General features: G+C 42.4%; 2 protein-coding genes across 2 annotated transcripts in view; both read right to left on the bottom strand.

Annotated features, from left to right (window-relative positions):
- Nucleotides 1-9,266, bottom strand: part of LOC107189564 — a 28,936-nt gene extending 19,670 nt beyond the window's left edge. Inside the window, exon 1 of the mRNA XM_015578124.1 lies at nt 9,241-9,266. The gene's annotated coding sequence lies outside the window, so the exon portion shown is untranslated. The remainder of the gene's footprint in view (nt 1-9,240) is intronic.
- A 3,505-nt stretch (nt 9,267-12,771) lies between these two features.
- Nucleotides 12,772-14,110, bottom strand: LOC107189550. The gene is made up of 3 exons (XM_015578109.1): nt 13,259-14,110; nt 12,922-13,008; nt 12,772-12,855 (listed from the first exon to the last, which is right to left on the bottom strand). Exons 1-3 carry the CDS (start codon nt 14,108-14,110, stop codon nt 12,772-12,774), a joined length of 1,023 nt encoding a protein of 340 aa, XP_015433595.1.
- Nucleotides 14,111-14,514: the final 404 nt, after the last annotated feature.

The raw sequence follows: 14,514 nt of genomic DNA, 5'->3' as shown, positions 1-14,514 counted from the left end.
CTAAAACTTTTGATAAAATGTCAATTCGAAATTTTAGGACGGACTAGAAATCACTCAGTTCCGTCTCCCAAAAGTTAAACAACATTGTATTAAACACCAAATAATTCCGAATCAGGTACCAAAGAATTCAGTATCAAGATAGAATTTACGAAACACCAAATTTACTACAGAATACCAATCGTTAAAAACAAATTCGATCTCTGGTGACCCCATCGTCAGAGATCGGAGCGTTAATCCCGGGTGTCCACTGATTACGATCGCGATCCACGATCGTGTATAGCGCACCGTTCGCCCGAGGTGCGCGTCCGCGGCAATGAAGTCAAGGTCCTCCACGCAACTGCAACTTATTCCACGGAATTGCAGCAGCAATCGAGCCGCCGTTCTGTCCCGTAAACAAGTTTCATATTCATGCGGTATCACGTGCTTACCCCACCGAGGCGACTGTATATCCACCTTGTGCACGTCGGTCACCTACACACGGTTGCCAGGAACGAGAGAAAATACGATCGAGAATCGTTCCGTACTACCCGAGAGTACGAGAATCGCCTGTGGGATCTACGAGATGATCTTTTTCCCCGATTCCTCGGCTATGCATCGTCGTTCACGGAGGCCGGAGCCGCGAGAGATAGAGAGATTATTTCCGATCGTTCGCGAAAAATCCTTGGTTTCGGCCAACCCGCCCGGACCGCTAATTTCAAGCGTGTAAATATAATTAGAAACTTTACTGTGAAGCCCCCAGGTGTGTGTGTGTTTCGCGCGTGAAACCGCTTTATTCTAAACTCGTCCTGCTGCGTAGAGGAAAACTTCGCGCGTCGTTGTTATTGCAAATCAGAATTTGATGACATATTCACGATCGTCGAGATTCCTTTGTCACGTTGAAATTGAAAATATTATTCCTGATGGCGGAAGATTTTTGTGCATAGTACGTAAATGCAGGATTAATATGCGGTGACGGACAAATGATTATTGTGTGTAAACGTTGGTGGCGTTATTAATTTTCATTCCTTTATATTTTTGATACCGTTATAGTGAGAATTTTTTGTATTCATGACGTATGTAATTGAGAACTGGTAGGGTGCAGCAGGTTTGAATTGGAATTTATTACTATGTCTACTAATAAATAATCCACTGTACAAGGTGTCTAAGGTTGGGTAGTACAACCACCTTAGAGGTGATTCTATAAGAAAAAATAAGTCGAAAAAGAAGAATCAATTTTTCTCATACGAGGCTTCGTCTTCGAGAGAAACAATAAGTAGAAACAGAATGTGATGATCAGACACGTTAGCCAAGGCCATTCAATTGCACATGCATCCACCAGATTTTCGAATTCAATTATCGCAGAAATAAAGCTTTCAGAGGAAAAAATTTTAACCTATATTTTCAATTTGTTTTTGCGTGTCGAATAACATGTTGTTCGGTTGTACTAACCAATCTGAGACACCCTGAATGTATTGTCAAATTTTATATTTATTTTCGAGGAAATCAAATGCCTGTTCTACAATGTTCGCCGTGATTTTGATGATTTAAATTAAAATTGTATTACCAGTTTATGAAAAAGAAACAGCGGATTACTTATTGGTACAGCTAATATTAAATTTTTATATTCTGTTTGGTATAATCAATTCCTTAACTGACGAAGTGAATTTTGCCTCAAGTCTGATTTTTATAGAACGTTAGTAATCACCTTTTTGCAACATGCATGACGTGTTTAGCGTCGCTGTCACGCTGGAATATCCAGATATCAATCAACGATGCCAGAATTAGTCACATAAACAGTAAAAGTTTAATATTATACATATTCGGTTTCAGCTCGGAAGGAATGTCTGAAAAGATTCTACGAATACACGTGGGGTTTCCAATGTAAAAAGATACGTGATACTGATGCGCAAGATTACGATTGCGTTGCGATTAAATTTCGAGAGGGTCTCATACACACTGATGAACAGTTGGTGAGAGTCGGGTTAGGTTCGAGAGGCAGTGAGAGTGGTGTTAGAGAGCGCGACAAGTACAAAAGTTAACAAGAATCAGATTATCAGTTTAACATTCTACCAACAAAACGTAAGGGAACCTAATCAATAATTAATCATTCATATCTATTTAATACTCAAAAATAAACCAGTCATTCTTCAGCACTTGGAAACCAAATCAATTTACATAATCCACAACCTGTTCAACTCATATGTATTATAAAAACGCATCTTCAACACGGTGGAAAGATAATCCACTTCAAAAATTTCATTTGCATAGCCTAACAGCAATTCCGCTTTCGATCTCGATTCTCTAGGAAAGAAAAAGTATTATCGACCACACACTATCAAACCAACCGGTAAAAAGGTACAAGATCACTCTCACACAATCTCACCGGATCCCCTGAAAAGGAGGCCAGAATCGCAATAAAAAAACCATCGGATGACTAGATCACCAAGCGAGAATAGTCGCCACGTGCCAGGCGAACTGACCGATCGCGGGGTGTCAAGGCCAGGCATGCCGTATAGTTCCCGGTGCACGTTGCAGGTGGGTGGATGTCATCGACCTGCTTTCTGCGTGTGTCTCTACGGGCCGCGTTCGAATGGCGTCCGTCGACGCGTTGCCATCGTCGAGGCGGCGCAGCGCATAGTGCTCGCTTCGATTCGCGCGTATCGTCTCGAGAGGAGCGGTTTCTCGAGGAGTACACTTGAAAGCCGGTTGGAAATAGAGGTAAACGTCCGTTCGTACGTGCTCGATTATGGCGAACAACACTCGAAGAAATCCACGTTGCGCAATCCACGCGGCAAGAAATATTTGGCACGGGACGCGGAAACACGGGCTCCCGCGACGCGACAGCGAGGTAACGGGACAGACAGGTGAATAAAAGACGCACCTTGAGGTGTATGGCTGTGCAAACGGTGGGGAATATTAGCCGGACGGTTGGAAACACGAAGGCTTCGTTTCTGCCATCGAAAAGTTGGTAGGTTGTAGTTGGGTGCGCGAGAAATGAGATCTCGGGTTCCTTGTTATTGTGTTGGGCACTTTTTTGGAAATTACTGAACTTGTGATGCAGACGACACCAAGAATATCGGCTGTGTGAAATTTGGCTCGAAATGTAGGAATAAATTAATGTTACGTGGTTGGTTATTTGAGATGTAATAGGAAGTACATAAAGAGGAATAGAGTAAATCATCGATGAGTGCTCGAAAGCACGTAGGCACTGTCACCCCAGTGGTGGGGGATGACATCTGAACATTTAATGCTGAGAAGCCTTCGAACACTTATCCATGATTTACTGCACTTTCAACTAGCCCATATTTAGACCCCAGCCTGTATTTCTACTACCTTCTCTAATGAGGTTCATCAGCTTACTTTCTGAATGGTCTAAGTCGATTCGAAAAGGATTATTGGATTAACCAATAATAGGAACGTTTTCATCATGCTTTTCGTTGCGACACGCGGCCGTTAATCCGCCATCTTGGCACCAAGAACCCATTCCGGAACAATAGTCTCGTTTCCACGGACACAATCGCTGTCGAAGCCGTCAATAATTGCCAGGAACGAGAGGTGGGAGGGGAAGGCTTGGATCTCCGGGCAATTTAACGATCATCGTTTCGCGGGCTGTCGCGTCGCGTTAATGAACAATTCCGAGTTGGCCGGCCACTATAGTAACGCGTGAGCTATAAAAAGTGTACGCCTCGTACGGCGCGGCCGTAATCAGCCAGCGAAAACGTGCGCACGATGTCCCTGACACGCGAGAGTTTCTCTGGCCGCGGCGACTACAAGCGACGAAAGCGTAGTTTTCGCATGTGTAGTATAGGAACGGTTTACGACCGGCAGCAGGCACGGATTAAAATTTATTGTGGCCCAGGGTTATTAGATTTTCGGGGGCCCCCTTGATTAAAAAGCCGGGTCGGGAGGGATTTTTTGTAGTATAACACCATAAGATCTTGAAAACCTGAAATTTATTTTAAATAAAATTAAATAAAATTAAATAATTTTTTTATGTGGGGAAATTGCACCATCGCCCAGACAGCTTGCGCGGGCATCGCGTCGTTTTATCCATTCTGCGTCATTCGACCACGTCTATTAGATAATTCGAAAGGGTTGTAGGAAATCACTTTTGACCTCCGTTTGTGGAATACGATTTTATGATGCAAGCCACTGTCGGATGAAGGCAAGAATCAGGGACTAGCTGGTCGACTCTAATCTAATCGAAGAGACAACTGATCGATACACGGCGCGTGGACGACAGTGGAGTTTGCGAACGAATTAGGAGGATTGTCCTATGGACTTTTCGAAAACAGCTTTGTTAGATTATATTGAATCGGTAACCCTCTTGGTACCCAGAAACCGAAATATCGGCTCGCCACAAATGCTTTGAGCCGATATTTCGTCTTATCATGTGCAATACGAGTTATAAATTCCGATATAGAAAATGACGAAAGTGTAATACTTCCAAGAATTTTTATGTAAAATAAAATACAGTTTACAATAAAATATGAAAACAACTGCAAAGTTATCTTTATTTTTAGAAAAAATTGTGTTGACTTTAATAAACACCTCTAACAATGCATATTTTCCAAGGTATCTCTGGATGGTACACGAAAATATTGTAAGGTATTAAAAAGGTTAAGTCTGCTTTTATTGGATTGAAAGTACGGTACCGTCTGATGCAAGTTTTCATAGCCATCAGAGTAAACAGCGGAAGTATGCAAATGATAAGATACTACAATGTGTGCCGAAAATATTTTGCTAAAAATACAGTCAGATTGAAGGAAATTTTTATATAAAATAATGTATTATAAGAATTCTGTTTGAATACTTTCGGTACTCGTTACGTGTACACACTGTGTGCACTTTGATCGTTCGTTACATACATATGTATTCAATTCAGAATATTATTTCTTCGGTAGTAGGCATTCGTTGTGCACGTGTCATCGAAAACCTCCGAACGGAAGGAGTTTAAAAACCGATCATACATTTTTTTTGTAAACAGTGTTAATTGCGTAACGACAAAGTTCATTCGCTTTCACTCGTCCGACAGCGATCTCGAAGTCGCTGAAACGTCAGAGCTATATGCACGTTTCGTGCGACCTAGTAAAACATCTTGCTTTCGTCAAACTCTGCATCAGTTCTGCCTGACGTTGCTAAAAACCACTTTTATACACGGTGTCGCGTTATTAGTTGGTTCACCTTACTTGGTTCTACGCACAACACACACACACACTCACACAGATAACTAGGTTATCAGCACCTGCATGCACCTAGGCCGGTAAACAAGCCGGAAACTGCAAGTCACTTTTTCCGGAGACAATAATCCATTTCCTGATATGTCGGTTTCGCGAGCTTGAATTTCAAAGTCCAAAGTCTCGATTAAATAGACAAACAGTGTGATACAATAGTAGTGAAATAGTGGAAAATGGAAAATCATCCGGGAAAACAGTGTTTGCTAGAAAAACAGAATCACGTCTGCACGAACAGTGTATGCTTTGATCAGACCAGTAGTATGGCCGTTCATAGTCAGACACAGCCTGCTGGAAGATTTTTAACCCTATCTCTTTCTTAACTCGTTACTCCATAAATTCTTACATGTCTTGTACAGAATCTTGTTTCTGTTTGTGTCTAGAAGTCGAAAATTAGTTGTTGCTACATATGTTTGTCATCGTGCCAGACCACCGAGCTTACAAAGTGAACATAGTGTACTATCAATGCTTTATCAATAATTTAGAATGTTGGGATGGGGCAGTAAACATGAAATTGAGGTAAGTTGATTATGAGACTTTGTAGACTCACGAACCACTTCAAAATGTTTCGTGTCACTAATTGGAACTGATCGTGACTTCAACAAAAATTAGGAGTTTTTGAATTTAGGAAAAAATTTTTTAAGGACTTTTCAAGGACTTACTCCTATTTTAGAACACCCTGCATATGAAAAGTATTTATGTGGCTATTATTATCGAAGAACTTGTCCACCCCTGCTCTACACCTTCGACCTATTCTATCAGCCTTAACCGTTCCGAAATGTCACCGAGTCGAAACCACAGAGGCCAGTTCCATACTTGTATCGCTCGGTGCATATTCTCCGCGGTTTACAGCTACAGGAAACGATCCGCTGCAAAGCCTACGGTTTCAATCGGTGAACGTGCATCGCCTTCGTCATCTGCAAGCAAGGCGTCCGCTGCCTTAGATCGAATCATATCCGGACACGAGATGGGCAAACTCACTATCTAGATAAAAGTTTCGAATAACGAATAAAAGATAAAAAGAGTATTTTGTCATTTTTAATTGTTTAAACGTGGAAATTTCAATTTCTATAAAAAAAAATACTTCTTTATGAATGAATCGACATTTGTCGAATTAGATACTGCTGCTTTTCACTGTCTATTCCTCGTCAAAAAAAAAATAGCTCCGTCACAGCCGGAACCGTCATCGTGTGAGTCACTGAACGCCACGGATCACGCCCCACAGCCGAGAAAACTCTCCATACATCATCTTAAACATCGATCTTGGGAAACCGTTCCTTTGGAAGGAAAATGCTCAGACAATCGGAGCTCTACTTACGCGTCGCGATACGACGTATAGCAAATAAGATCTTCGATCGCAAAACTGTATCGCGAGATAACCAACCAGCGTCGATGGATTTATGGAAATCGTGCGTTATAAAGAAACTCGTTCGGAAAATCCAACCGTGTCGTAACGACGTCTCGATGGAACAACACCACGTCAGATAGATCGTGTTCCGCTGGGTGGGAATGGAATTCCAAAGGCGGGAAACTGGCACTGCGTGGCCCCGTGTCCAGTTGGACACAGCTGACTCACAATCGAGTCTCACGCGCACAACAACCCAGTTTCGATTTTATCATCTCGGTGCAACCACGCGACAGGGGCCACCGGCTTCCCGGGGAATACCGAGCGATCCGGCCGGAGGAAACTATTTATCGCGAGCTATTCATTGCTCTGGAGTGAACTAGAAACCTTGACCGTGGCGGACATTGTTCCGTCGTGAACTTGGAATTCCTTGGCCTGTGATTCGCTATTCAGGGATCGTGATCTCTCTCGATTATCCGAGGAATGCCCCTGGATGTTTTTTTCGGGGAATAAGAAGTCCCTGAATCTCTTTCTTTTTTTTTTAGATTCGACGGAGATAAGGTACAAGTTTTAAATTTGTAATCCTTCTCGGGGATTTAATTGAGTTGCCAGAAACCGGACAGCATCAAGATCGTGGTTGCAAAACGAAGACACGAGCAGAAAGAATCGGGAAACAAGACGCGTGTCCAATGTTCGTTTAAAGGACAAACACGATGTCAACGACAGACAAGGTTTCCACGGAAATCACAAACAAGATCCTGCGGCTGTTCGTGAGAACGCCTTGGCTCGAGCGAGAGCAAACAAGTTTTTTCGCAAATCATTGACTGCACGGACTGCAATTTTCTCTTAGCTGGGCGCCGTGGTCGTGCCGTGACAATGACTATCGTAGACAAGGTCGGCCGATTGGAATAGAGAAAAACGATCGCGTAGGAAGAAAACGGAGTACACTATGGGAACAAGGCCGTGATAGTAATAGAGAAAAAGTTCTTTCATCGTGGATCGAATTTTATTCCGGCCACGATGAATCCGCATTCTCTCTCAGCGGGCAGGAAATCTTGAATCCACGAATCCGGCTTATTTTTACGGTTCAGCGTGAAAGTGGAACCATTGCACTAAATCCTGCCGCGGCGTTTTAGTTTTTTTTTACTTTTGTTCGCTCCGTTCAATTATTATTTATACTTTCGGCTGTTTCTTTCCGTTTTGTTCGTACATTCCACGGGGAACAGAGAGAATTTCGTGATATCAGACATCGTTCTGGAAATCTTTCGCACAATGGCTTGGACGGAATTGCGTTACCAGTTACCATGAGTCACGAAAACATTTGAACAACAGGATTCTACATCCACATGGTAATTGGTATACATATTGATACAATGATATTTCGAATAATGTACTTTTTACTATTTTATATTGTATGCAGGGTGTTCCATTTAAATAGAACCCACTCGAATATCTCCGAAACTGTTGACGACATTATAAAAAGTGTTTCAAACAGAAGTTAAATGATATCAGGGGGCACACTTTTTGATGATACCATATGAAGGTCAATTTTGTTTTATAAATGGAATCGTATGTTCTTTAATGCACTAATTCTCCACAAGTGACTGATATATTTTTAATATATCATATAAGAAATTTCACAAAGACTACTGGTAAACGAAGTGCAAAGACTTTATTTCTTCGCCATAAATATTAACGTAATTCCAACCCATACAAATCTTCAAAACAATTTCGGAGTGATGTTTTTCACGCACGAGTGTTAACGCAATTTTGACCAATACCGATAATTGACTGTTTACCTATTCAGTAATTGGCTAAAACAACCGATACTCTTAAACATCGAAAAAAGGAAGTTCATTTACGTTGTCCGTGCAGAGACACTGTCTCAACCGGTAAATCCAATGACGCGCATACAGCAGAGATACGGAGTAAAATGAATTTATCTAGGCATCGCGAAATTCGATAAGGTACAAAAATAAGAACCGTGATAAATCGCGGCTCTTGCAGTCTCGGTTTCGTTGCCAGAAAGGATACAAAAAAAAAATCAAAGAAGAAGAGTATCTTCTTACGAAAATCTGTCCGAATACTGGCCAGACTCGAACGCAACCCGTTAACGAAGTGTTTTGAATCACAATGTGCAAAGAGATACAAGCGACAGTCCAGCCCCGTCGTCAGGCAGAAAACTAATCCACAGCGAGCAAAACGTCTGTATACATACATCCAAAAGGTATGTCGCGAGTCGCGGGGGCACACGTCACGGCTATCAGGCGAAAACATTTGTTCGGGCCAATACTCGAGAAAACATTCTGTCTTTGTTCCCGCGGCGATCATCGTTCTGTAGTCCACGCTGAGATCTTATCGATCATCCGTGGAAAACAGTCACGATAAAAATGTTTATTTCGCGATTTCTCGTGCGGACCACTGTTTTTTCATCTCGGACACGACGAAAACATCGCCCTTAAACCGCAACCAGGAAGAGACGAATGATCGCCGTTTGACGGCGAAGAGGATCGTCTAATAGACTAATCTTCGTGGCCATAAATCCTCGTTAACGTCTTCCTGTATGAGCGACGAGTCCAAAGTATTGTCACATAAAAATAGAACTATCCTGTTCCGGGTTGGTCTTACCAACCACTCGCGAAATTCGATATTTCAGGATACAATTAACCCTCGTATACTTACTTCATCTCACGTAGAAAACACAGCTGAAGATCCTCTCTCTCCTCCTGTCTTCTGATTATTCCCGTAGAATGTTGCTCATCGAAGACACAAAAACATGTGACAGGCACGTAGACGCGCCTATGACTTGGTTCATAAGAAACAGGAGCATCAGCTCGAAACGAGGATATCAGTGGAACGTCAGATTACCGTGCACCGGTCTTTCAGGGAACTCCATGTGTCGTTGGTTTCCAGGATTTCTCGACATTTATCTAATCGAACACCTTCGACTAGGTTCTCCACTCTCTCCCTGTTGTCAACCAGTGAGCAATGTTCAAATTTAGGTCGTTGAAATTCACTAGAATTCACACAGATATCGTCTTGTTTGTGTGTATATTTTCTTCGAACAGAGTGGGGATGAAACTACCCCTTTAAATGTTTCGTGTCCTCCCTGTTCACTTTGTGTATTATCGCACAAAAAGGACACGCGTCGACGATATACACGTTAACACCTCGTCGATCTTCCGAGATATTACGGTGAATCGAATGTAAAAAAAAGAAAGAAATGAATGAAGAGGCAGCGAAAGAAACAGTAGTCGTTCGGAAAGACGAAAAACATGTCCCCTAAAACGTTCACCGCGCGGCTGTTGGCGCAACACTGAACAACTGCGTATCGGTCATAACTAACGGCGCCTCGGAGCGCGCGATGACTCGCGCAGTCGCGTGATCGTCCTACACTACGACGACAGATCGGCTGGCTGTTTACCGCCAGAATTAGACAAAAGAGGCGAGCTACCCGTCGTTTAAAAACATGATTAGGTTAACACGGGTTCAATTTCACGCGCGTCCTTCCATCCTCTACCCCTCTTCGACCTTCCCACGGCGGTTGTCATCTGGCTGTTGGAGTCTTGATTTTCAATTGGGCTCCGATCCGCCATTGAGGGAAATGATCGATCGTTTGAAAAAAGGTAACTGCTTGATGGCTTCTTCTGTTTCCTTTTGAATTCGTATCGTTCGGCTGGAGACAGGCGTGAATTCTTTTGCGAGCGATGACACGGGGATTGTGTTTTTATTGACGTAAAACTGAATGAATTGATTGAGTAACATGATACATATTTTATACTAGATAATCGACAAAATACGTAAGAAGAGAAAACGCGCAAGGTAGTCGGAGAATAATTGTTAGAGCGAGGTGTGGGAGTGTGGAGGACACAGATATAAAGTAGAGGAAGGATTAGGGAATTTAAAGCATTGGGGTTGAAGATTATAGGTCGATGAATGATAAAAAGATTGCAAGGGATCGTGGGAGAAACAGACAGTGAAAGAGTAATAGAATGGTTGAGGAAATTAGGGGAAGGAAGAGGGAAGGTGTAAGTAAATAAAGAACAAATGTTGGCCAAAGACTGGTGACAATTGAAGTTTTGGTATACATACAATAATATATTAGTATAGGTATAATTTACATGTAAGATTGGATGACACAAAGGTATAGGTGGATGAACGGAAAAATTTATTTTGCAAAGTCAAACCCCATTTTGTAGCGGGCAGGCAAAATTTAATAATGAATAACAATAGTAGGGGAGTTTTTGTATTTGTTTCGGGTCTAGTCCTGGATTTCATTGATTAATGTTGCCTTCTATGAATGAATGAATGTTTTCGATGGAGGTGACTAACAACTAGTGTAGAATCACGCGATGCGCATTGTTGAGCACATCGGAAATAGTTTTGGATTATAACAATGGTTTGCCGTTGTTTTTTGTAATTCAGGACATGCACTTAAATTTGATCTACACGGTAACAAAAGCGTATAATCGACTGCCGTTTTTGTTACGCTATTATTATCTACATAGAAATGTGTTCCATTGAAACGGCTACTTTCTTTCATCATCTTCCGTTGTTTATCAAATAAAGGGGATCTTGCGTGTCGAAATTGTGTGTGAATCAGTAAAAGATTACAGGGGACAGTCTCTTTGTTTCCTTGTTTTCTTCATTTCTTCCTGTAAGACCACGAAATGTTGAAGTACATGCAAAGCAACACCGACCGAGATCATGAATGTCCACGGAGTCAATGAAATTTCTCAAACTAAGATATAGTTTCGTCGACCTGTCGTCTCAAACTTCTTCATTAAAATGTACCATTCATTTCTTGTTCATTCAACTTTAAGTTTAATTACACTCCGATACAAAACACTTTTCAATATATAATCTGAGAAACTACTTTCTCCAAACGCGTAATATCATCCCCACTGCACCGTACACGTGCATTCTCTTAACGACCACCAAGAGCGCAGCCACAATTAAACACAAAAATAGCCAGTTTAATCCATTTATAAATACGAACAATCTGCTCTCCCCCATGAAACCATTCAACGTTTATTATTACCACGTTGTATCTATCCGTATCCGTTACGGCGAAAGATAGAATTAACCGCCCCATTCCACGACGGTCGATCATACGGAATCAGCGGAGTAGCAATACAACGCTCTCCCGTCACGAATTGTTCGCATGCGATACCGTATTAATACTCCCGCCGCGTAATAGTATTTAGTTGAAAGCTCTACCTCCGCGCATTATCTCGCGGCATTAACCTTGAGGACAATGTATCGGGCTCCACACACACCCTGTGTGTGCATTACGCCACATACCAAATGAAAATGACATTTCCCCTCCCCACCCACCCACGGCGAATCCAACCTCTACTGTTCTAGCGAGTAATGCGACCGATTAGCATTCGATTCGTGCGCTTCGAATGTGGCGTGAACTCTGACGGCGAAAACAACGATATTTCACGAGACAACCAGGGACGAATATCGGATGCGTCGTTTGAAAAATAACAGCTTGGGTGGCAATAATTTAAACTTCCCTTCCTCCCCTCACTCCTCCTCCTCTTGGCCGATTGATCGTCGGGAAATAAAGTAGACGCCCGTTCTCAGGGGTCATGTGATCCTTTATCGCGACGCCTTGCTGTCGGTAACGACGGTTACAGTGATAACGTGTGTCGTGTCTAAAAACTACGTCGCAATTTCGAAGACGAGAGACATATATCGACGCTCGAATGGCTCGGTGTGTGGCGAACGCACTGTCACAGATAAATTTAGAGCATTTTAGATTGAGCACGTTTCTTTTATGGCTGGGTCGTATCTTTGACGCGGTTTAAACGCGCCCCGAAACGTTTTGTTATCGTCCCGAGAATTAGCATTCTATCAGCCGTGAACCCTTCGATTGAGGAGTCTGTAAGATTTCGGTTGGAAGGAATATGCCTAACTTGTTCGAAAGGTTAGACACACTTAATCCAACCGATTCCTTAAAAAAAGGTTTATGGTAAACGGTAAATCTCTTTCAAGTCTCACCGTTTATTGATTACACTTACACACGTAGTATTTACGAGTAGCCTTGCGAATACACGTAAGTACTGTTACAAGTAGATGCATACATATACATTTGTATCTGCGCATGGACACACCGTGCTGGCTTTCATATGGCCGTCCCTCGAAGAATCGATAACACGCCGTCGCGCCACGGCCACGCGAAATCGCGACAAACCGTGAAAACTGTTAATCATACTTCAGTTTACAGACTACGGAGTTCAGGAAGAATTGAAGCAGTATCATGATATACATCAAAATACCGCCTATTATCTAGAAACAAATTGCTTTGGTTATACATACTATGGATAGCCGCAACAAAATCTGAAATTGTCCTACCTGCGCTAGAAGCTTCGTGTTCATAATGACTGCCCTTGCGGAGAACGTATTATCCCGATGTAACACTTGCAAAGAGAATAATCTCAACTGAAATATTACAAGTATTAGAATTACGTTTGTCGGATCCGTGTGACAGTAAATCATCTATGAGTGTTCAAAGACTCCTGGACACTGACTATTAAATATTCAACTATAACATATCCTATTGCTTCAGAATTCCAAGCTCTATCGCTGTGCTAACCTCATTAAAAAGTCAGCGTTACCCCTAGGAACCTCCCTATGTCAGTGCACAAGAGCCTTCGAGCACTCCTAAATGATTTACTGTATTGTTAATTACCTCACGCTTCAGAGTACCGTCGGTGCACTTGCTAAGAACATCGTGAATGGTGGTGCCGATCTCCTTGGCCTGATTCGTCGCGGTCTGGCAGGCCCAAATCACGAGCGAGAATTTCAATAAATAGTACAACGCGGCTGAAACATACCGAATGTACCAAAACTGTTGCCCCAGACTCGATGCAAATCCGCCACCGCTCCAGAGGAGATAGAAGTATACGTTAAATGTGACAACAGTAAACGTGGAGACTGTCATGACGACGATACGCGCGAGAAACGTTTTATTCAATATCTCGACAACGTCACTGATCTGCAGATGCAAATCTTCTAAGTGTTTCAACTTCATCAATAATAAAAGGCTCTTGCCATGTTTCTGCTCTACCCGTGACGCACTCGAATGAAGGTTAACCAACGGTTTGTTCAGCTCATTCAGATCTTCGTTGATACGTTTGAAACAGGCTCTCAATAAACAAACACAGTTCATGTAGAACATGTCCAACGCGTAATGCACCATCACTATGTACAGAGTAGTCATGCATTGTAACGTGCTGAGCGTGATCCCCTTGTAACAATTCGGTATATGCACAAGCAACAACACGATACCAAAGATGTCTTTCGTGTGGAAAAGCTTCGCCATATCGTTGAAATCCTCCTGGGACAACACCCGCGTAACTGCGGTCAACTTCTGGAGCAGGATGAATCTTGTGTACGAAAGGGCGTACATCATCAGTATCACGAATCCGTCGAAGAGAAGAAACAAGTTCGCTTGGATCGTCTCGGAGGTGGTCTCAGACGTCGCTAGAAAATTGGTTGTGTAGATATCGACGGCCAGGAAGGACAGGTAGACGAATATCATGATTGCTGAGAAAGCAAATCGAGTCTTCGAGAATTCGAATTCACGGAAATTCCACTTGAACGGAAAGAATCCGAGAATCAGCGAGACCAAGATGTTAGGGTATATCAGAGATGTAATGTCAGTGGCGCGCCACGGTCGCCATCGTTTGTGGCCCTTGAAGTTTTCAATCCTCATTGCGTTCCCAATCATCGTTCTTTTAACTTAAAAATGTAAAACAGCTTCGATATAACGCGAAATTATCCTTCCTAGGAACCAGTTTCAACCAACGCGACTCGTGAACTGATGCGTGGTTTAAAACGAGCCCGAAGGAAATTCAATGTCGTAATGTGATGTGTTCTTGAATAAATGATACGAACTTCGTTTTACAGATGACAGTAATAATGTTACGGGCGGGCTTTTATCGG

The sequence above is a fragment of the Dufourea novaeangliae genome, unplaced genomic scaffold, assembly GCF_001272555.1.
Source record: "Dufourea novaeangliae isolate 0120121106 unplaced genomic scaffold, ASM127255v1 scaffold169, whole genome shotgun sequence".
Taxonomy (NCBI): Eukaryota; Metazoa; Arthropoda; class Insecta; order Hymenoptera; family Halictidae; genus Dufourea; species Dufourea novaeangliae.
The sequence above is the reverse complement of the archived record's forward strand: the minus strand, read 5'-3'. Positions and strand labels throughout refer to the sequence as shown.

What these genes read in the sequence shown, in the direction of transcription:
- LOC107189550 (XM_015578109.1), bottom strand. Translation starts at nt 14,110, where the DNA reads ATGATATTCGTCTACCTGTCCTTCCTGGCCGTCGATATCTACACAACC. An exon ending in ACGGTACTCTGAAGCGTGAG is followed by an intron (nt 13,009 to 13,258) that starts GTAATTAACAAT and finishes GTAATATTTCAG; the next exon opens with TTGAGATTATTCTCTTTGCA. An exon ending in ACACGAAGCTTCTAGCGCAG is followed by an intron (nt 12,856 to 12,921) that starts GTAGGACAATTT and finishes ATTTGTTTCTAG; the next exon opens with ATAATAGGCGGTATTTTGAT.